At 40.8% G+C, this 23,446-nt stretch overlaps 1 protein-coding gene across 6 annotated transcripts in view; it reads right to left on the reverse strand.

The window, feature by feature from the left end:
* Nucleotides 1-1,606: 1,606 nt before the first annotated feature.
* The window catches only part of LOC142138903 (uncharacterized), a 73,042-nt gene continuing 51,202 nt past the window's right edge, over nucleotides 1,607-23,446 (reverse strand). For all 6 annotated transcript variants that reach the window (XM_075196003.1, XM_075195999.1, XM_075196004.1 and 3 more), the window contains 7 exons: nucleotides 12,613-12,974; nucleotides 11,618-11,670; nucleotides 11,034-11,534; nucleotides 9,980-10,015; nucleotides 8,870-9,067; nucleotides 7,842-7,994; nucleotides 1,607-2,067 (listed from right to left, as the gene is read on the reverse strand). In XM_075196003.1, coding sequence (XP_075052104.1) covers nucleotides 1,858-2,067; nucleotides 7,842-7,994; nucleotides 8,870-9,067; nucleotides 9,980-10,015; nucleotides 11,034-11,534; nucleotides 11,618-11,670; nucleotides 12,613-12,974 — 1,513 coding nt within the window. In that variant the 3' untranslated portion in view covers nucleotides 1,607-1,857. The remainder of the gene's footprint in view (nucleotides 2,068-7,841; nucleotides 7,995-8,869; nucleotides 9,068-9,979; nucleotides 10,016-11,033; nucleotides 11,535-11,617; nucleotides 11,671-12,612; nucleotides 12,975-23,446) is intronic.

A 23,446-nucleotide genomic window follows, 5' to 3' on the forward strand; every position in this document is an offset into this window, starting at 1 on the left:
TTTTCCGGGGATCTCGCTAACAATTGAATACCCCCCTAATATTCCGATCCAAGGGTGTTGGGAAGAGACTCCGTACTTTTTAGTGTGATGCTGGTCAGGGACAGGCTGGGCTGGGGGACAGGGGGGCATCTGCCCCCTGGGCTGGTCCCATAATGGGCTACCTTGGGCTGGGACACCACCATTTTTGTTCGTTAAAATATGCTACTGAGTGGAGTCTTGCAGCCTGGGCTGAAATTTGCCAGCCCTCCCCTGGTGCTGGTAATTTAAGGGAGGAATATCCTGATTTTTTGTGCTCCTCCACTATGGATTTTCCCACCTGGGCAGTTTGCACTATGTCAGGGGGATCTCATGTTTCCCTGTTACTAGTGAAAACCAACCCTAGCTGTCTAGCCTGATCCTGATTTCTACCCCACATTTGTTGTCTTCCTATTGTAGAGGAAAATAACTGCAGCTATAGTGCATGTAAAAACATGAGCAAATTAATAGTTTTTTTTATAAGAGTGTTCACATACGGTTGGCACTTGGATTTTTTTTTGATTTTTTTTACTGGAAGCCCAAGGCTAGTCGGTAACTGTAGTTTCTGCATTTGTGTAATGTTTGCGTACTGGACCAGCATATTTTATATATGTATATTCTTCCTTCTATTGGGATATATAGAACCATGGATAAGAGCAAGTGGTAACTTATATTCACAACCCTTGTGATGTTTTAACGTAATATAGCTCAGCAGAAACAACAATTAAAGATTTACTAAGTAAATAGTGAAGGGTGAAATAATACCTATGTTATGTCTAATCTAAACTCATGCTATATATTTGGTCTGTATGATAGATCCCTTTCCATTACCTTTGATTAGGATTTCTTTTTTTTCTATACCCTAGATATCTGGTTAGATTGTTTCAGCTGTACAGTAAATACTTTTATATTGTGAAATAATTAACACAAAAAATCTATATTACCAAAAACAAAACCGATAAGTAGCAATATTCATTTACTGTTGCTTTAAGGAAAATAGAATTTATGTACTTGTTATTTTAAGAAAAATGACTTTGTGATGCAAAGTGAATAATAGGATAGCTAAAAGTCAGAAAATGAATGACACATAGCACCACATAAAGAACAGGATGGAGAGAAGAATAAATTGAGAAGCTACGTCAGCATAATAAAATTAATAATGAGTAGTGTTTGTCTATATAAAAGGACTCTGTACTAAAATTAAAGTTGTTCGTTTTCTTACCCTGAGTGAACTGTTATCGCTCAGTTAAGGGTTGTATTTATTAAAAGAAAACATATTGGAGGCAAGACTGCTCACCATCGATTATTATTAACATAAGAAAAAGAAGACCACCTTCCTACTTAAACAATAAACACCCCCCAATTACTGGATACTGAATACGTCATCTATGCAGGACCTGACTTGACCATGAACACACCTCCTCTCCATAGTACCATCCAAGCTGCATTAGTGGGCTCTGGCTGCCGTCATAACTGGTAATGCAAGGGGTCAACAATATGTCCTGCCCCATATAAATGAACCACGTTTTTTCTTTGATGTATATCTTTATTTTTTCTATCTCCAACGCTATATTCTGTTTTGCAGAAGGGCTTGGGGAAAAAAATGTTTTTGTTTTTATTTCACAGGTTGACATAAGACAATACGGAAAACGTAAGCAAAATTTAATAAACAAAAGATAAAGAGTGATAGCAGCAGTCTTGGGCATTTGTGTGAAATAATGGTTCTGAAAAATAGCTTAGAAACAACGGCACAGAAGTCTCATTAATAAGAGAAAAAAATAGAATCGGGTTCACTCAACAACCCAATTATACTAATACTTAACAGTAGTGAGTAACAGTTCTTTACATATTAGAGTCCTGTAATCTATTTGAAGTGTCAACAAGAACCTTGTCATAGTGGTCTATGTATTTACTCAGTTCCTGCACACAGCGTCCAGCTGCATCCTGCAAACTGGATCGCAGGGAACTTGTCACAGCAGCTTCGATAGATGGGTCTTTTTTCAGTAACGTGCTGGCAACACAAGCAAATGTCTTGCAGTCTTGAGCAAAAGCCTGGAGAGACAGTAAGAAACACAGGATTTCTGCTTTAATATATTTGCTCATGTAAAGGAAAAAGTTAAAGAAGTATTTGCTTTTATTTATTTTTACATCTGTTTATTTTGAACAACAAGAGAAATAAAACATTAGATAAGAAACAACTGTAGACAATTTGCGGTACCTTAACTGGCTTGCATAGTACACAATATAACAAATAGTGTTCAAACAACGCAATTAAGCAAGAGCCACAGTTATCTATTGTAAATGGCTAATTTAGACATGTGCTTATGACTAATAACTTGAATGCAGTAACGGGTCCCAAGATATCATGTTGTTGGGTTTTTCTTTGTAAGGAGGAGAGAGTAAGCGAGGGAGAGTGTTTTCCTTGCAGCTCTGAGAGCCACAAGCAGAAATCTGCGTTAACATTACTGTACTAACGGTAATAGTGCGCACTATTACCATAGTAACAATAATAGTGCACGTTACACCCTTGATATTGAAAAAAAACAATGAGCATTGCTTTGAATTTTGACTTGCTTTGACGAGCTTTTTTCATTCTTGGTGATGACTGTGTTTTACAGTGCATTCACTGTCTTTTGGTTTCAGGATCGTACTGGAAGATCCAGGTCTTATCACAAGTGATTACTTTATGAAACAGGTTTGGATCTGTGTCAAGTTGCTGCAGAATGTCAACACAACAATCCTTGCGACGTTCTTTTTGCTCCGGTGTGAGAAGCCTTGGGACCGCCTTTGCACAAACTTTCGTCATGTTAAGACCCTCAAGCAAAATTTTTCATAAGGTGTCTTTGTCAATGTTAACGGATTCAGCTATCATAGGAACACTGAGTCGACGGTTTTTTATGTACAATCTGACTGATTTTTTGAAGTGCAAGGTCGTCCAGGGCGTTCATCTTCGACATTCTCACGTCCCTCGCTAAATCTTTTGTGCCACTCAAACACACGCGCACGAGACAGGCAGTCATTCCCATAGGCCATAGTAAGCTTTTGAAAACATTCTGTTGGTGTTTTGAGCAATTTTACTAAAAATTTCAAATTGACACGTTGTTCAACTTTTAAACAGCATTTTTTCGGCACTCTACAGAAAACACAACCGAACTAATTGGCGACTCACAATCAACTGAACGTCATAGAGTGTTGCAGCTTGTCATGCAGCTTCAGACCGGTTCAAGGTTACTACGTATGCAGTTATAACCGGTTCTGACTGTTTTGTTTACTAGGTGGAATCACAGTCTCATTATTTAATAGACATATCTCATATATGCTTTCCAAATGCGGTGATAAATGGTGGATGATGACGGTTTTCTCGCCTAGATCATGGTTTTAACCACTCTCTCTGAAAACATTTTCTTTCTGAGAATCAAGGATTCAACCGCCCACCTTTTGGTCTGACAGTTCTGTTATATGTTCTGCTTTGTGATGTTTTTTTTTCGTCCTCTCTTGTGACTTCATTAGTAAATAAACTGAGCTCTTCGGGTGGAGGGGGCATAGATGGGAGGAGAGCAGGCTAGACAAGTTTTTTTAGTGTCATTGCTCCCACAGCGCCTTCTATACCCCAAGGTGAGCAGTGTCCCCCAAAGAGTGTTCAGAGAAAGAGATTGTACTAACTACTAGAGCATTCAATACAGCCACTAGTTCCAGAACATTTATAGGCAAACGTGCTTTCTCCAGCATCCAAGTCCCCTGCAATCTAAGGTAAAGAGTGATTGCAACCCACCCCAACAAGCTGGCATCCGTCATTACCATGGTCCAGTCCCACACCGAGAAAGGACGCCCCTGCGTTAGGATGTCCCTCCTCAGCCACCAGAGAAGAAACATGCGTATTGTCGGTGACAACCGAAAGACCTGCCTTTTTAAGCGGGGATCCGACCTTAACCACTTTGCCAGAATCTCCTGCTGGAACTTGCGCGAATGGAAAGGAGCAAACTGCACAGCCTCGAACGATTTAGAGAGAAAAGATTTTTCACCTTACGCTGGATCTTCCGCACTTTGTCTGAAGGGAGAAAAACCCTGTGACAATTTGTGTCAAACAACAATCCCAGGAACACCATACATTGGGTTGGTATCCAACTTGATTTTTTTGTAGTTGATCACCCATCCGTGTTCCTGCAGAATGTCCCTGGTCAGCTGCAGATGTGACTGAAGCCGAGGTACCAAGTCCGCCATGATCAGTAGGTTGTCTAAGTAAGGTAAAATCATCACCCCCCTGTAAATGCAGCTATCACCTGTCTGAACACTCGCGGTGCGGTGGCCAAACCGAATGGGAGAGCCCTGAACGGAAAATGCTCCAGACCCACCGCAAGAGACTTTGATGACCTGTCCTTATTGGAATGTGTAGGCAAGTATCCTTGATATCCAAGAATGCCTTTCTTAATGGAATTTATTGCAGATCTGATGGACTCCATCCGAAAATTGGGTACCCGTAATCAGGCGTTGAGGTCCTTCAGGTTTAGAATTGGTCTGAAGGACTGATCCGATTTTTGCACCAGAAAAAGGTGAGAGCAAAAGCCTTGACCTCTCTGCCCCAACAAAACTGGAACAATGACCCCGGCATACCGAAGTGACTGTACTGCCCCCTGCAAAGCCTGTCTTTTCTCTGACACCCTGGGAAAAGGTGTAGTCATGAAATACCATAGAGGTGCCCGCACTAGGTCCAAGAAGTGTCCCCTGGACACTATACCTTTCACCCAGACGTCTGTGGTGTACCTGAGCCACTGCTCCTGAAAGAGCAGTAGGCGCGCTCCCACCACCAGAGCCCCTGGTGGAGAATGCAAGAAGTCATGCTGCTTGTTTGTCTGGTGCCTTAGGGGCAAGGTGACATCCTGTCCAGGCATGTCTGCGTCTTTGTCCCCCTCCCCTTGTAACCGGGGCTTGGCTTCTGGAAGAACCACCTCTTGAGTGACCGACAAACCGCAAGGAGCGAAAATGGCTCCCTTTTGCTTTTGGTGCAGCTACCTGAAGAATAGTACTCTTCCCCATGTGACCTGAGCGATGAATTTGCCCAAAGAAGAACCAAACCTCTCCGTCATATGGGACAGATTCCAAAGCTCTCTTGGAATCAGCATCCGCCTCCCAAGATCTTAACCACAGTGTGCGCCTAACTGCCACTGCTAAGGGAGAGGTTTTTGACAACCCCTGACCCGTATCCAGACCAGCATCCCCTAAAAACTCAGCAGCATCTTTAAAATGCTCTGCCAGAGGAGCCAACTAGGTTCTAGCCATGCCAGACTGAATTCCTGCATGAAGGGTAGTGACCCATTTTTCAACAGCTTTAACAACCCAAGCCGCCACCATCACCGGGTGACGCTTTTGGCAACGGGAAAACAGTAGACTTTGCCAAGTTGCAATAGGAGCATCTATACTGGGATGGTCCATAGAAGAGGGTTATCTTTAAGATCTTGAGATACTTCTTGATCATGTGGATGGAGAAAGGACACTAGACACTTTGGTCTGTTAAAGTTTAATCAAGCTAATTCTGGATTGTTTACTATTCCATATGAAATGTCTAAATAAGGAATTTAAAAAAGTTTGTTGTCAGATTTTGTGAGGAGAAGAGGTAAACTTTGTAACAAGTACACGAGTTTAGGGAAACTAATCATCTTAATTAGGTTAGCCCATCCAAGATAAGAGAGCTGGAGATGAAGCCACCCCTCTAGTTCCTTATAGTTGATATCATGCTAGAGCCATTTAACCGGTATAGGGAGGAGAGATTTTTAACTACTTGGACTCCCAAGTATGTAAAGCTAGGTTTTGCCCAGTGGAAGGGAGTATTTCTACCCCATAACGGACATGTAATTCCTGGTTTAAGGTACATAGTGATAGACTTTTCTGGGTTAATGGTAAACCTCGATATCGAACCAAACATTTCTAGTTTGTTTTGTATTAAAGCTAAGGTGGTTTCCAGGTTGGAGAGATAAAGCAAGATATCGTCTGCAAAAGCCGTAATCTTGATTTTGTGTTGTCTGATTCCAAAAAAGCACTGTATCTTGTGACAGGATGGGCTGCCTATGCCACCCTGTCTGTTGTTGCTGGGAACCGGCTGGGCTCACTTTGCCACCATTCCCTTTCATTATCCCAAATGCGCCCTTTAACTGCAGTAGGAGTGGCTTACAAATGCTGCCACCCTGGACTCCTTTGGGTAACTGACACTGCTAGTGTACCCCGTTACTGGTGTACCTGGGCTGGTACTCCTCACCTCTTCCTATGGATCAGGGGTGCTGTGAACGGATCCCCCCTGGCTGATCACCCTGGCCAGAGCTGCTGGGTAGCAGGCAGAGCAGTGGTACCGGTAAGCTGGGTCCAAACCTCAGAAACAGCCGGGAACGGATTAGAGCTAGGTCTAATCTGTAGGTCACAGGCATAAAGAAGCTTCCAAGCAGGTCTTTGAGGCAAGTGATGTTTTTTTGCTCACTCTGGTTGAAGGTACCAGGGAGCAGGTCAGATGAAACAAGAAGAACGATTTTCAGTACAAAACAGTGCTTTTTTTATACAGTTTTTGGACACAGCCTCACAGGTTATACGAGCCCCCTGAGGTCTGAGCTGTTTTTAGAATCAGGATGCAAAACATGAATTTACATGCAATTCAAAGCTAACAATATTTACTCTTATCTGTGATATTCTAAAACTTGTTGTGATTTCCTGCATCTTGTTTTAGGCACAGAGAAAATCTACCAGCACGTCTAATTAAACCTTCCTATGCCTTCAGGTGCTGGACACATCAAAAGGACTAATTAACACGAGATTAACATGGATCCTTTCTTCAGACAGATGCAGAATACACATTCCCTAAGAAGAGTTACAAAACTCCAAACAAGTAATTTCCCTACTCCAAAATACACAAAAGCCTTCCTCAACAAAGGCTTATTGCATCAGGTATATACCTCAGAAATAATGCATTTCCTCTAGCAAAGTTAAAACAAAAAACTAAATTTCCTCCCCTGGTCTCAGGAAAAATGCTATTTCCTTTACCAACATTCACACAATATCAAAAAATAAGTATATTTGCAATTATATAAATAAGCGCCCTGCACTATTTCCTTTAAATAAATTTATACCAAGTGATCCAATCACACATCTGTTATAAGATGCATAATAGTGGATCCAATGGCAATAGTGGCCACCACCGCTGCCCTAATACTTTTGACTTAGTGACGACCCCCAATTGATGTCCCGTTAACAGAGTAGAAAGAAACAATTGTAGTAGTGTAGACATTATTTTTGCTAATATTTAAAAGTCAACATTCAAGAGTGTAATGGGTCTGTATGAGGATCTTTGTTAGGTTTTGGGAGGAAAATGGTATGGGATTCGTTGAAGGTGGGGTAATGTGGTGGTTGTTTGTGGATAGTTTGGTATAGTTCAAGAAGGGTGGCATAGTGTTATGTTAGGTCTTTTTAGAATATTCACCCGTGAAGCCATCCGGGCTGAGGCTTTATGGCCTTGTAGACCTTCAATAACATATATATTTTCCGCTAATGTCTCTGATCCGGAGTTAGTTTAGAAACGCAGGCGTTATTTAAAAGATTATCTTGTATAACAGGATCAATGCGACTGATAAATATCTTCAGAATATTTACAAAATTTCTCCGCAACATCCGCAGATTTTGTTTATAGATGTCCTGAAGAGGGGTTTATAATAGCAGTCACAAAACTCCTCTATTTCAATTTTTTCGACATGTTGGCTAAGACCCTGCCCGGTTTATTACCCCAGCGAAAATATTTATTTTTAGTGTAGTCCAAGTTATGCTGTGATTGGAGATAGTAAGAAACTCACCAGCTCAATCTCTTCTTTTCTAGCCAAGATAAATGCTGTGCGTAGCTCTTGCGCAGTGTCAGACAGTCTACATTCCACCGCAGGTGCAGAGTTTCCTTGTTCATTGGTGCCTGCTGGTACCAGACAGTCTGAAGCCATATCCAACCAACCACCCTACAAAACAAGAAAATACAGTACAGCTAAAGCTACAGAAAAAACAATGTTGACCTTGTAATATAGCACATTGTAATAATACAAGCAAAAACAAAGAAAATAAAGAAACGAGTTTTGCAGTCAAGAAGTTCTAGCAGGGCCAGACTACCATTCTGCAGCTCCTGATCCCATTAATAAAAGTGGCTCTGCCAGAACTTATATACTTCCCATGTAACCAGGCGCGGGCTGGCAGGTTTCAGCCCGGGGGGTGCACAGGCGGCCGCATCGCGTGTCATGTGATGTAAAATTAAGCTATTACTGCATCCACGGGGGGACGGACGGCCGGCCCGAACAGCCGTTAGACTGCCCCTCGGTCCAGCCCGCCCCTGCATCTGCCCCACAAACCAAAACAATCCTACGGTTTACCTAGGACAAAATCTAGACTGGTCTGTGCCTGTGTAGATGTATGTACAATTATGATTGGGGAGTGCCATCAGTGCAATAGTCCGATAATGCCATTCCAAATATCAAAGTTCTATATATTTTTTATTTTTTTTACAATGCAGACTTACTTTTTTGGCAAATAATTAACAGACTATTGATTACTTAAGTCTTAAATTCTTAAGAACCTACAATCTCACATATGGAAACCAGTAACAGCACAAAGTAACTGTCACATTTGAGCTGAAAGTCTCCTTTCCTGTAAATTATTTGTAGGACTCCCCTTCCCCGTTTTTTTTATTTGCATAATTGATTTTCACGCCTGTAAAACAAAACATCCTTTTAAATTACTTGTAACAAAAATGTACAGAATGGTTCCCACTTTAAGGTATTTCAAGATTAGAACTGAATATAGTAGCTTGCAGAACTCATGAATACAAGAATTTATTGTTTACCAGCAGTGGAACAGTCTCCTCCATTTTGCATTCATCCAGTTCCTTACTCCTGCGCATTTTCTTTCCTACAAATGTTTCTGCATCTTTTTGACCCTCCCTGAGGCTGAACTCTTTCTCATCTGAGTGTGCCCTTTTTCCAGTATGTACTCTCAATGGCACCACTTCTTCCTTAGGCTTTTGCTCTGCTGGAAGAAGGTCCTACAACATCCAAAAAGGAACTTAACAAAATAGTGCAAAGAAAACAAATGTCATAACCTATAGCAATCATAGCAGACTGGTAAAAACTCATTTATAAAAAAATAAATAAATAAAAACGTAAAACTTTTGACAATTCCATCCTGTCCTTCACGTCATATGGTGCTTGAATCAATTTGTCTGAATACTATGGTGGATCTAAATAATGAAATTATACTTGTTTGGAACACTACAAATAATGTATCAATAAAATCAACTGTATCTGTGCATATATAACTAATAATATTGTATAGAAAAATAAAAAATAGTACTAGAATGTTGACTGGCTAATTGGTGTTACGTATTATATCAACAATAAATAACCTATACTCAGAATAATGCTGTAATGATTTTCAGATGAATTAATATAATAATTATTAACTAAAATTGCTATAAATATTTACCTTGAATCTATATAAACTTATTGTATAAACCCATTCTATATACAAACACTATTTATTATACATATAAAACAAATACATAAATTCTTATGTAAACAGTGGAGCAGGTGCAAATATATAGATCTAATTACTACATAGGTTTTAGCTGGCTGAGAAATACATACAGAACATCTCAAACTCATATTGGTAAGTAGATTGTTACAAATAAGGTTCCCTGGGGAGGACATGTATGATTATTTTAGGAACACTTCCCTGCACAATTTTGTTTGACTCAGAGTCTCTACAGTATTTAAATGCTGATACATTAGGAACTTGCTTTTTTAGTCCAAAATAAGTTAATGAGCTTATGGACACAATATACAAGCTCTAAATTTAATTTTAAGACTGATTAATAAAAAGAGCAGCTTTGACCTGTTATCTTTACAAGAAATACCTCAAAATTACAGTACAATTCAAAATAAGCTATATTTCGTACCTGTCTGATATTCATAAAAGTCGTGTATCTCTCATTCTGCAAGTAACAAGAACATAAGTCAGATAAGTTTTATTATCATTAAGACCAGACCAAGGTTTACATTTATATAATAAGGCAATTACACAGGAATAACTCTTATAAAGAAAAGCCCCCAAAGAAACAGGAAAACATTGATTTCATATGGTATTGTCACTCAGTTAGTACAATACCTGAAGTAGACCCCTGGTTTATTCTGTGGTTTTTACAGTTCAGAAGGATATCAAATGTATATACCAGAACTTAGGTCTACTGGACATAATCCTGACCTCCGCTCCATGCTTTTTAATCTAAAATTGTGTATAATCAATCACCAGATGTGTGGCCAATACTTGTGGCATATACTTAACATTGTTTATTTAGTGATTGAGCAGACTGACCGGATTGCAAGGGGCTCATGCATTGTGTTAGCCAATGTTAGCCAATGACCACATATAAACACTCAACAGTTCAATCAATATTCAAAACCTCATTTGGCGACAACAACATTCTATAATGGTAATGAGCAAGTTTGCTTAGCTTGAGAGCTTCAAAAGGGCTGCATATAGGATGGAGGGAGTGCAGGGTTATGCCGTGTTACCTCCCTGCACTAGGCAGAGGAGGTCACATGGCATGGAAGTTGGTTAACCCCTTTCTGCCCCATTCAGATCGGTAGCACCTGGCTGGGGCTTGCAGATGAAGGCTTGGCAGACTGACAGCGGCTCGCCTATTGTCTACTATTGTGCTACTGTATCATTACATTTAAAAATTACTTGTGTTTTCACACATAGCTCCTGGATTCCCCTTCTTGTTAAATTGTTTACAGTAACCGTGGAGGGAGGAACTTGGTAATCGTGTCTGTGTGTAGGACGTTATCAAAGAACAGTAGCCATTTCTTAACTTTCTCATACCTTGATTTATAACAATATAACAGATATGCTTGCTGTTAATAGGTAGCTTTCACACTTCTACCTATGAACATGGGTTAGTCCTTTCAGCTTTCATACAATACACCTTAAGTATGTGATTCTATACCCACCTCTTTGGTTTCTATAATGATCTCAGTCTTTATCTCACAAGCAGGTTGTGCCTCTTCTGTTTTCAAATCACAAACTTGATTTATACGCTCTTTTGTCACATTGTTTATCTTTGCACTCTCTTGTGAAGGCTTCTCACAAAATGCTGCAGCCTTTCCACTCTCCTGTGAAGGCTTGTCAAAAAATGCTGTAGCCTTTCCACTCTCTTGTGAAGGCTTCTCACAAACTGCTGCAGCTTTTCCACTCTCTTGTGAAGGCTTCTCATAAACTGCTGCAGCCTTTCCACTCTCTTGTAAAGGCTTCTCACAAACTGCTGCAGCCTTTCCACTCTCTTGTGAAGGCTTTTCACAAACTGCTGCAGGCTTTACATACTCCTCTGAAGGCTTCTCACAAACTACTGCAGCCTTTACACTCTCTTGTGAAGGATTCTCACAAACTGCTACAGCCTTTGCATTCTGTTGTGCCGGGCTTTTAGACTTTGAGGACTTTGTCTCACTTTCATTCTGTAACCAGGTAAAGAAGTAAGGTCATCACAATGAAAGTTCCAAGCTTTATCACAAGATGAAGTCTTAGAATGAAGTATTACCTCAGAGCTGCTGGTGGTTAACGTCACAAGAGTGCGACCAGGATTATGGCTCACTAAAACACATGAAAAGACAGAGCAGGATTAGGCAATTTTACTAGCCTCTCTGGAGGTAGTAGAATTTGGAGTTTTATAGCAAAGTTAATTTGTTTCTAATAAACTATAAAAACAATATATTATTATTTTACAAATTAACTCCTTCACTACTCAGCAGCTATTTCACTTATTCAGAATAAGGGAAACATAATATGACCACGCAGTGTGAGATGTATCCATTGTGTGTGCAATAGCGTAATTTAATCTAGCATGTGTGATGTTAATGCAACGTATTCTAGTACCGCGTAAGGTAAAAGGAGGGAGGCTGTACGGTTGTGCAACATGTAAAAGGGAAATGGGTATTTTCAGATGGAGTGCACGCAACTTAACATGAAAATAATAATAAGTAAACAATACCTGATTTATTCACAAAGTAGTATGTAAATAGAATAATAGTTTCCTGATGTTCTGGTAATAAACAGCTGGAAAGTTTTAGTAATTGGCTAGTGACAACAACCTTGGGGCACAATCTCCACCAGCAGAACATAAAAAAAACAAATATATGGTAATAACTACACTAGATTACCAATAGACTACTAGAAATAGGTTACTAGAGTCAGTAATATCTGGTATTATATTTTTCTATAGTTCCAAAGTTATTATTTGTTCAATGTCCATGTAGCATTAATTCATGCTATATGAGAGTTTAAAACCATACATGGCCAGGTTTTTTCCTTAAGTAAACTTTTTTTATTATTATTATTATTTAAACTAAGACAATAGTATAAACTGTTCCTTCATATTAGTGAAAATGCTTTTTGCTCTATAATATTGAACTAGCAACAGGAAATCTTTATTTCTGGTAGTGACTTTTTCATAGAAAATGAATGAGAAGTGCCTATTTGCTTTCCATATCGACATTAGAATATGAAGCACTGTCTCCTCTTGGTGTTTGTACGCACCTGTTTGGAAAGGTTTTGGAGCACCGATTTTCCCTCGAACTTCGTTTTCTTTCTTGTGGGTCTTGGCAGGCTTACAGTCATATTTCTTGTGTTGGGGCTCTGGGGACTTGTTGTGATAATGTGAGTGCTCTCCACGCCCCCGATGGTAGCCTCCACGGTAATATGAAAATTTGTGATAGCCACTGTCATGACGCCCACCCCTCTGGAAAGCAGGTTCTCTGTGCTCTCTGTATTCCTTATAGGATCTGTCTCCTTCGTGGTATTCATGGTAAGGATGCTCTTGATATCCCACAACTTCAAAGTCAGTATAATTTCTGTCATGGCATGGATTGTCATGATATTGCCCATAATTGGCATGTCCCCTGTTAAGTCAAATAGTAGTAGTGATAACCAGGAATCTCAGGATTGTAGGAGACAAACATATGAGGTTAGTATCTAATCCTAGAATTTTTTTGTGAGTGCATTTTCTAAAGCAATACCATTGAGGCAGGAAAAAGCAAGCACAGCCAATATCTAACATAAATATATATCTTAAAGGCTGTATATTACGGAGCTAAAAAATATTGAAGTATTTACACTTCACTAAATATGCCGAACAGGCTTTCACACAGAGAATGCCTCACAAGCATGCAGATTTATTCTGCTGAAATACAATGTGTGGATTGGTGGATTCATACACAGCTCACATGACTACAATCTCAGCTTTTTGACCTGTATCTATTCCGATTAGAGCACAGTTTTAAAGATGTGTGACAGGCTTCTGTTGTTTGGAATGGAATGGAGGTATAACTTTTCTTTTCAACAGAACTGCAGAGTAATGCAAGACTAAATATGAATAATGCATTTCATCATCATCATTTATTTATATAGTGCCACCAGTTCGGCAGCGCTGTATAGAGAACATCAGTTCCTTCTCCATTTATCTGCAGCCAATTGTTTTTGGAGTGTGGGAGGAAACCGATGCAAACACGGGGAGAACATACAAACTCCAAACAGATAAGGCCCTCGTCAGAAAACGATGAATGTGGGGCAGAAGTGCTAACCACTGAGCCACTGTGCTGTATTTTAAATAAAAATGGTAAAATCGCTAATAAATAATTTGTGGAACATACAGCAAGTGAGTTATAAAATGTAATGTTTATAGTCTATTAAGTCATAAAACATTGCAAAAAAACTATTTTTAAAATGATTGTCCATAAAGAGGTATAAAATAACTACAAATAATATAAATTTACTGTTTGCTCTAATTATCTGTATGATTTTTCTCCTCTAATTCGTAGTGACATAAGCTATTTTATGTTTTTTCCAGAGTTCCCAAGATTCATGGATCTCTGTTGGGGCTATTGCTCTGTCTATGTGGGCAAAAACAATATCACATCACCAGAAAAACCACCGCTCTAACCCATAGTTGCCTACTCTCCCGGAATGTCCGGGAGACTCCCGAATTTTTGTGAGTTCTCCCGGACTCCCGAGAGAGCAGGCAAAAATCCCGGGTCCAGGTGTTCTCGCTGTTGAAGATGGCGGGGCTAAATGCGGCACCGTGGTCCCGCCCCCTGCTCCGATTGGCTAAAATGATTGACAAGGGGCGGAGCCTAACGACCGCCCACGCGTGGCCACGCCCCTCGACGGACCCCCTCCCGGACAGATGCCTCTAAAAGTAGGCAAGTATGCTCTTACCCAGCTACTTTCTATACTTAGCTGACAGCACCACCTATATAAATAAATGATGATGATGTTGATGATCAGGAGGTCAAATAGTTACAATAGCAGTGAACAGTAAAATGAGTTTTCAAAGTACACTATATTAAACTAGTTCTATTTGTGAAGGGCTACAAACATTATTAATAAGTGAATCTAACCCCACTTCAAATATTCTATCATATAATAGTATCTATGTAGCTTCATGGATAAGCTGGAGGCAAAAAATGCACCACGCAAGCCTGTTGGTCAGCTTTGAACTAGACAAATAGTAATTTCATGTTTTAAAGTTGCCAATTTTGTTTTAGGTGGTTATGGCTGGTTCACTTTAAATCAAGATAAGAAACTTTTTTTGTTGTGAATTGTAAAAAAATAAACAAACACAAATCCCTTCAGACATGTTACATACAGATATAGCACGTGTCAAACGGTCTACTTAGCTCACATAATCTTAATGTTAAGCACATACTTTCTGACATTTTACCTTTGACCTCCGGGAGTTACCATCCAGCCCACTTCGCTAGGAAGTGGGCAGGATGCGGGAGAGTGGCCTGCTCCCCCGAAGTCCAGGAGCAATTCCAGGAATTTTGGAGTCTCCTGGATATTCTAGGAGAGTTGGCAAGTATGCTTAAGCACAAAGGACTGTGGCTCAAGAAAATGAAATTGCATTTTATATTTAATAAAGTGGTAAATGAGGACTTTGGAAAACAGTACATTTGAAAATTGAGTATTTAGTTATAAGTAGTTATTAAATGGACATTAGTGTATTGCCTTGCTATTAGCCCCTCAATTAGCAAATCCTTTTACAAACACCATGTGTAGGCCAGATTGGGGGTGGTATCTTTGTTAGACCTGGTCATTAAACAGATGTAAGAGATTGGGTTTCTCCTGGATCATGGGGGAGATAGGGTTAGAGATGTAACTTAGGGCGGCGGTTCCCAAACTGTGCGCCGCGGCTCCCAGGGGTGCCGCGGCGCTGTCACTGGGGTGCCGCGGGCCAGACATGAAAAAAACAAAAACACAGAAACTTACCAATCCGTCGGGCGCCGGGACCCAGCAGCCTCCTCTCTCCTGCAGCTGTCACTGAATATCGACGTCACTAACAAGCTGCGGGAGAGAGGAGGCTGCTGGGTCCCGGCGCCCGACGGATTGGTAAGTTTCTGTGTTTTTTTTTTTTTATGGCTGGCACCTGGCGCGGGGCAGAGTGAGAGGGATCGTGGCAGAGGAGGGGGACAGAGGAGGAGAGCAGAGGATTGTGACAGCGGGACAGAGGTTGGTGACAGAGGAGGGGGAGAGGATGGTGACAGCGGGGCAGAGGAGGAGAGCAGAGGATGGTGACAGCGGGACAGAGGATGGTGACAGCGGGACAGAGGAGGAGAGCAGAGGATGGTGACAGCGGGACAGAGGTTGGTGACAGAGGAGGGGGAGAGAGGATGGTGACAGCGGGGCAGAGGAGGAGAGCAGAAGATGGTGACAGCGGGACAGAGGTTGGTGACAGAGGATGGTGACAGCGAGACAGAGGAGGAGAGCAGAGGATGGTGACAGCGGGACAGAGGTTGGTGACAGAGGATGGTGACAGCGAGACAGAGGAGGAGAGCAGAGGATGGTGACAGCGGGACAGAGGAGGAGAGCAGAGGATGGTTACAGCGGGGCAGAGGAGGAGAGCAGAGGATGGTGACAGCGGGACAGAGGTTGGTGAGAGGATGGTGACAGCGGGACAAAGGAGGAGAGCAGAGGATGGTGACAGTGGGACAGAGGAGGGGGACAGCGGGGCAGAGAAGGGGACAGAGAGCAGAGGAGGGGCACAGTGGGGCAGAGGAGGGGGACACAGCGTGAGAGGGGCAGTGGAGGGGGACACAGCGTGAGAGGTCAGAGGAGGGGACAGCATGTGAGAGGGCAGAGGAGGGGACATTGTGAGAGAGGGCAGAGGAGGGGGGACAGCGTGACAGAGCAGAGGAGGGTGGACAGCGTGACAGAGGGCAGAGGGGGCAGTGTGAGAGAGGGCAGTGTGTCTGGATGCAGAGGGGGCAGTGTGTCTGGATGCAGAGGGGGCAGTGTGTCTGGATGCAGAGGGGGCATTTTTGCATACAACTAAATAAGTATTTCTGTCCTGACCTAAATACTTATTACAATTTTTTGACCCAACTACTTCTAAAACAGGACTGCTCAATAATTATTTTGGAGGGGTGCCTTGAAAAAATTTGGAGACTCTAAGGGTGTCGCAAACTGCAAAAGTTTAGGAACCACTGCCTTAGGGAACAAAAAGAAGCTCTTTTCTGAGAAAACCATTGTGGGTGAAGCCCTATTGTGCAAAAACCCTTAATCGCTGGAGCATTAGCAATGTCCAGCATTGTGAGTGCTTATATTCGCAAAGAATATACTTTACAAAGTATGTGTGCATGGAAGGTGGATGTGCACGTTTACTTGGCAGTTATAATAGAGAGAAAAAGGACAGGTGAGGATGGGAGATGGTGAATATTGCCAACTTACAATAAGAAAAAACACATGTTGATTATGAAGATCATAACATTGTCAAAATTAACTATAATCTAAACCAAAGTATGAGGACATATCTTAACTGTGTAACAAATTAAGGTACTCTTAAATAACCTCAAGTCTAAGTGGTTAAAATGCTCTTGGCTGCCTTCACCTTGGGCTACTATAGTTAAATGCACCAAGCATGGTGATTTGTGGGGTTAAATTACATGTGCTGTCTGCTTTAGTCAGCCTCCATATACTAGACCAGAGAGTTGATTGAATTTAGGCATAATTAGGAGAAGTACAATCAGCGATTGAACCTGGCAGGCCACCAGAGTAAGTGAAGAGAGGTTTAGTGTCCATGTATACCTGTAGTTGGAATGGGAAGTACCATTTGTATTTATAATTATGTGATCTCAATATCTTTGTGATCCCCTGGAAGGTCTTAAATCTGTAGCATGTTTTGAAAAACCACTGCTGGATGATCTCATTTGACACTCACAAGTCATTTTTTGTTTCTGTAATAATGCAGTTGCACAATCACATATCTTGGGTTTTAGTCAGGAAAGGGCTTCAGTTTCAAGGCCAGGGGCTAGATTTACTAAGCTGCGGGTTTGAAAAAGTGGGGATGTTGCCTATAGCAACCAATCAGATTCTAGCTGTCATTTTGTAGAAGGTACTAAATAAATGAAAGCTAGAATCTGATTGGTTGCTATAGGCAACATCTCCACTTTTTCAAACCCGCAGCTTAGTAAATCTAGCCCCATGTGTGCTCTGTCTATGGAGATTTCCAAGCCCATCAGTTTAGAAAAAACTTGGGAAGAGCTAAGCCATCAACAGACTAAGAAATTCCTCTAATGCAGATATTGTTTCAATGCAACCTGCTCAAAGGTTTGTTCCTCCTTGATGCAGTCCAGTTGTGAGCGCATCACTTTCATCTCCCTATCCAACACAATCTCACCCTTGAGAAAGTCTCGATAGAGATGAAACGCGTCGGAACACCTTTTTTTTTCCCATACTGCCATCCGTAATCAGGAAGTAGCTGCTCACTGTGTTCCACTGTGAGACGCAGAAGGACCGTGGACTCCTCCGACACACTCCTACGGAAGACGCTGCCATTGCTTCCCGTTTTGGACTTCCTAGCCACAGTGAACCTACCTCCTACTACTTCTCTACACTTGAGATTTCACCTACGCTGGTCTACCGGTATTAGTGTCTGCATGTTTCTAGTGGATGTTTTCTATTGGACATTCTTTCTGGACACTTTTTTGAACAATTTCTTTATGTATATGTTTACTTATGGAACTTTGATCTCTACATTTATATACCTGTAGTGATTCGTTTTCGGTGCTTTTTGTTGCTTTTTTTACTTGCTATTAAATTTTGCCTCCTTTTACTGATAGACTGGTTTGATGTTTACCAGTTGACATTTACATCGTTTTGGGACATTGCTCACATTGTTTTACCTCTCAGTATTACTAGCCACGGCCCCAGTCTTTGTTTTTTTTACTTTAAGTTTTTGGGCCCCCACATATCTGGACTTTAGGGGCTTTGAGACTCACATATCATCAGAGCTTCATTTGTCTCCTTGCCCTGGCTTGCACATTTTTTCTGATTTTTATACATTTGATATCTGTTTTTCAATTTATTTATAATATATATATAAAAAAAATGTTTTTTTCATTTTTATTTTCCTTTTTCTCTTTCTTTTCATTTTTTTATATTTCTTATTTTTTCTATTTTTTTTTTTCATTTATTATTATTTTTTCCTCTTCCCTCATCACGCACCCATTTTTGATAGTTGAGCTAAATCGGATTGGACATTTTTCTTATTTCGCTAGAACACTATGGCTGTTAGATGTTTGCAATGTCCAGCATAAAGGAGAATGAAGGAGTCAAAAAAAGAGTGTGAGGAAAGGAAAACTTCCATAATTGCACACTCTTGTTCAGCTCATGGTGTGTAACCCACAACCACTATGAAATTTGAGGCCCTGTAAGAACTGTTGCAGAGGACAGAGGATGGCAAGTGGCACTTCTGTTTGCGGTGTATGCTAAATTGCTAGACTCCACATGCTTCAAATGGCAATCTGCTGTACATTTCATCACCTTTTCTATGTTCTATGGGGAGGTTGTGTTATGTTATGATGAGGCTGATCAGTTTCATCCCATCAGAAAAGCGGGTGCTAGCAGACAGTCAGTAATTCAACTCTCTAATGAGACCCTTCATTTGGAGATCCGATCATGGATCTTCTCCTTTTGTGCTTGATTTGTTGGGGGAACCTGATTAGGGACGCAGAGCTCTGGAGATCAAGTTTGTGAGTACATGTTTGTGGTGGAGATTTGCCAGGGCGGCTACACCATGCAGCAGTTATTGAGAAGAGGAGCAATCCTTGGTGTATTGTTGAAGTCAAAGAATTGGACGAAGGTGGTAATTAATAATTTCTGTACACAACAATCAGTTGTGATGCAATTCATACGTAACGTAATTATTATCATAACATTTAAATATGTCATGTATTTTCTATCTTTTCATATAAAAATATAAAGTGGTGAAGAGGCTAATAATGTTTTCAACATCTAAATTACATAAAGTTTGGTATCACTTTGTTTGCAATTGCATGAGAACGTTTCCCTTGTTATTTACCTTGTGAACGCTCGTTATAAACATCATTTTTTCATACACCAAATAGCCAATACACAGGGATCATAAAAACGAGTTTATACAGGTCTAGAGGCAGGAGCATGAGGAAAGGACACATGACAATCTCAAGGAACAATGACCAGAGGAATCCACCAATGTCACAACGAGTTCTTGGGAGGTCAACACCCTTTGACCTATGAATGAAGACCTTACTACTGTAACTGCATGTCTTTGTGATGTCACTGCAAATTACAACTGTACTGTGTATAAATTGTTCACCTGTGACTGTGGAAACCAGAGCATTCTGATAGAAGCTTGCATTGGTGCCATCAGGCGAGAGCGTATGTATGCCAAAATCTGTCTTGCAATACTTTGCGAATAAAACCTTTAGTGCTTTGGAACCACAGCAATCGTATTGGAGAATCTTTATTGCAAATGATACATACATAACACTATGATAAGATGGGGAGCCAGAGAGATAAGGCCAGATCAGCATATAAGGGCGACCAATTGCTGAATCCCTTTGCTATAAAGGGGTCTCGGCTGACACACAGATGTAGTGTAGGTGGCGAATAGGCCTTGTCGGAACTCTATCAAGCTTGCCGTGGACAGTAAGATTCCAGAAGCCCCTGTATATAAAAAGACAGTATGGTATGTCTTTGCTAACTTGATGGGGAACCCCCACTGGATGCAGATTTTGATGGCAAGGGGTCAGAACAATGGGGAAATGCATCCTCCACTTTTGACTGACAAACCACATCTCAGTAATGAAGTTTTAAATTGCCTAGCATTAGAAGATAATTTGAAGTGTGCTACATATTTATGTATGAATAAGAATATCAAGCAAGATGTAAAAGGGTAACTATTTTGGTGCTACGTGCTGTGCTAATCTGAAAGCACAAGGGTCCAATGATGTGGCAAATATACTATTAATGCTAATATCGTAATAACCATTTAATAAACTACCTTCATTATCACACAAGGTTGTTTCCAATTTGAATCCAGTTCTTAGAAAGATAATTCTATTTCCATGGCTGCTATTTACTTTGATTACCACAGATTAATACAGGCAAGAATGAATATTATATCATATCAAAAAAATAATTTCCACAAAGTCTCAATAAAGATAATATGTATTCTCATTAACAGTAAATATTTTTAGTAACAGTATTTCCACATATAACAGTGTAGAATGCATAATATTTTATATGAAATACAATGCATTACCTGTTTCAGCTATCTTATACACGTGTAAATGTACCTCTTAACCATGTTACTAAGCAAACACACATATGTGTGTGTGTGTGTGTGTGTGTGTAATCTATGACAAAAGGGTGGACAGCCAGTGTGTGTGTGTGAGACTATGACACTCTAAGGGGGGTATTCAATTGTCCGCGGGTTTCGAGCGTGGAAAAATGAATACCGTTAATACAGTAATCTCTCGCTGGATTTCAGGGAGCTGCGAGCTGAAATCCAGCGAGTAAATTACAGTATTAACGGTTTTTCCATGCAGGATTACCGTTATTACGGATTTTCGGCAATCCCGCGGACAATTGAATATGCCCCTAACAATATCTCATACAAATAGCTATTTAACAAACATCACATATTCACAACCTTTTTTTCTATGCACAAACCGTGTAAACAACACAATGTTTTTTTAAATCTTTCACTTTCTAAATTCACTAACAATCTCACTTGTAGCCTTTTCAATCAACTGAAAAAAGGGTCACAAACAGTAGTAAACATTGGGGGGTATTCAATTGTTAGCGAGACCGCTAAAATACTTGCGCTCCAAAAATATTACCGTTAAGGGAGCTGCGAGCTGAAATTCAGCGAGTTAATTACCATATTAACGGTATTTACGCGCAATATTACCGGTAATATTTTTGGAGCGCGAGTATTTTAGCGGTCTCGCTAACAATTGAATACCCATCATTGAGTCTAAAATCAACCATATTAATCCAACAAACTATGGACTACCATTTCAATGCTAGCATGTTACATTTACTTCCATTACATAACAAACTATGTACTACACAAATGTTACCATTTAACTTCCATTTTCCTCACATTTAAACTTCTAGCATTTATCCACATCACAGCAAAGACATTATTTACCGATGGACAAACAGCCTTTTCCATTACACAAACTCCATACTATCTGTACTCAAAGACAATTCCATTCAATCTCCATCTATACTATTTAAACTTTACATATTTATGTTATCTTACCTAGGTACCAACCAAAGCATTCATCCATGTTACCTTACACTTAGGGATGAGCGCACTCGGATTTCTGAAATCCGAGCCCACCCGAACGTTGCGGATCCGAGTCGGATCCGAGACAGATCCGGGTATTGGCGCCAAATTCAAAAGTGAAACTGAGGCTCTGACTCATAATCCCGTTGTCGGATCTCGCGATACTCGGATCCTATAAATTCCCCGCTAGTCGCCGCCATCTTCACTCGGGCATTGATCAGGGTAGAGGGAGGGTGTGTTAGGTGGTCCTCTGTGCTGTTTAGTTCTGTGCTGTTTAGTGCTGTGCTGTGCTGTTTAGTGCTGTGCTGTGCTGTGCTGTGCTGTGTTCTGCAGTATCAGTCCAGTGGTGCTGTGTGCTGTGCTCTGTCCTTCTGAGGTCAGTGGTGCTGCTGGGTCCTGTGCTGTGTCCTGTTCAGTCCAGTGGTGCTGTGTCCTGTGCTCTGTGCTTCTAAGGGCATAGTTATTTCCCCAATATTCCCCTGTGTTTAAAAAAATAAAAAAAAGTTTTTTTAAAAAATACCAAAAACTACTTTAATATTTTTTAATTACCACAAAATTTTCACAACCAATCCTGCAGTATAAGCCCATTGGTACTGCAATATTACCAAGTTCACACATTCAGCAGTAAAAGTCCAGTGGTACTGCAATATTACAAAGTTTACACATTCTGCAGTATCAGTCCAGTGGTGCTGTGTCCTGTGCTCTGTCCTGCTGAGTTCTGTAGTGCTGCTGGGTCCTGTGCCGTGTCCTGTTCAGTCCAGTGGTGCTGTGTCCTGTGCTCTGTGCTTCTAAGGGCATAGTTATTTCCCCACTATTCCCAAGTTTTTTAAAAATAAGAAAAAAGTAAAAAAAAATAAAAAATAATAATTATAACCAAATTTGCAAAACCAATCCAGCAGTATAAGTCCATTGGTACTGCAATATTACCAAGTTCACACATTCTGCAGTATCTTGTGCTACATATAATGGAGACCAAAAATTTGGAGGATAAAGTAGGGAAAGATCAAGACCCACTTCCTCCTAATGCTGAAGCTGCTGCCACTAGTCATGACATAGACGATGAAATGCCATCAACGTCGTCTTCCAAGCCCGATGCCCAATCTCGTAGTACCGGGCATGTAAAATCCAAAAAGCCCAAGTTAAGAAAAAGTAGCAAAAAGAGAAACTTAAAATCATCTGAGGAGAAACGTAAAGTTGCCAATATGCCATTTACGACACGGAGTGGCAAGGAACGGCTTAGGCCCTGGCCCGTGTTCATGACTAGTGGTTCAGCTTCACCCACGGATCTTAGCCCTCCTCCTCCTCCCCCCCCTACAAAAAATTGAAGAGAGTTATGCTGTCAGCAACAAAACAGCAAACAACTCTGCCTTCTAAAGAGAAATTATCACAAATCCCCAAGGCGAGTCCAAGGGTGTTGGTGGTTGTCAAGCCTGACCTTCCCATCACTGTACGGGAAGAGGTGGCTCGGGAGGAGGCTATTGATGATGTAGCTGGCGCTGTGGAGGAACTTGATGATGAGGATGGTGATGTGGTTATTGTAAATGAGGCACCAGGGGGGGAAACAGCTGATGTCCATGGGATGAAAAAGCCCATCGTCATGCCTGGTCAGAAGACCAAAAAATGCACCTCTTCGGTCTGGAGTTATTTTTATCCAAATCCAGACAACCAATGTATGGCAATATGTAGCTTATGTAAAGCTCAAATAAGCAGGGGTAAGGATCTTGCCCACCTAGGAACATCCTCCCTTATACGTCA

The sequence above is a fragment of the Mixophyes fleayi genome, chromosome 2 (assembly GCF_038048845.1).
Source record: "Mixophyes fleayi isolate aMixFle1 chromosome 2, aMixFle1.hap1, whole genome shotgun sequence".
In the NCBI taxonomy this organism is placed as follows: domain Eukaryota; kingdom Metazoa; phylum Chordata; class Amphibia; order Anura; family Limnodynastidae; genus Mixophyes; species Mixophyes fleayi.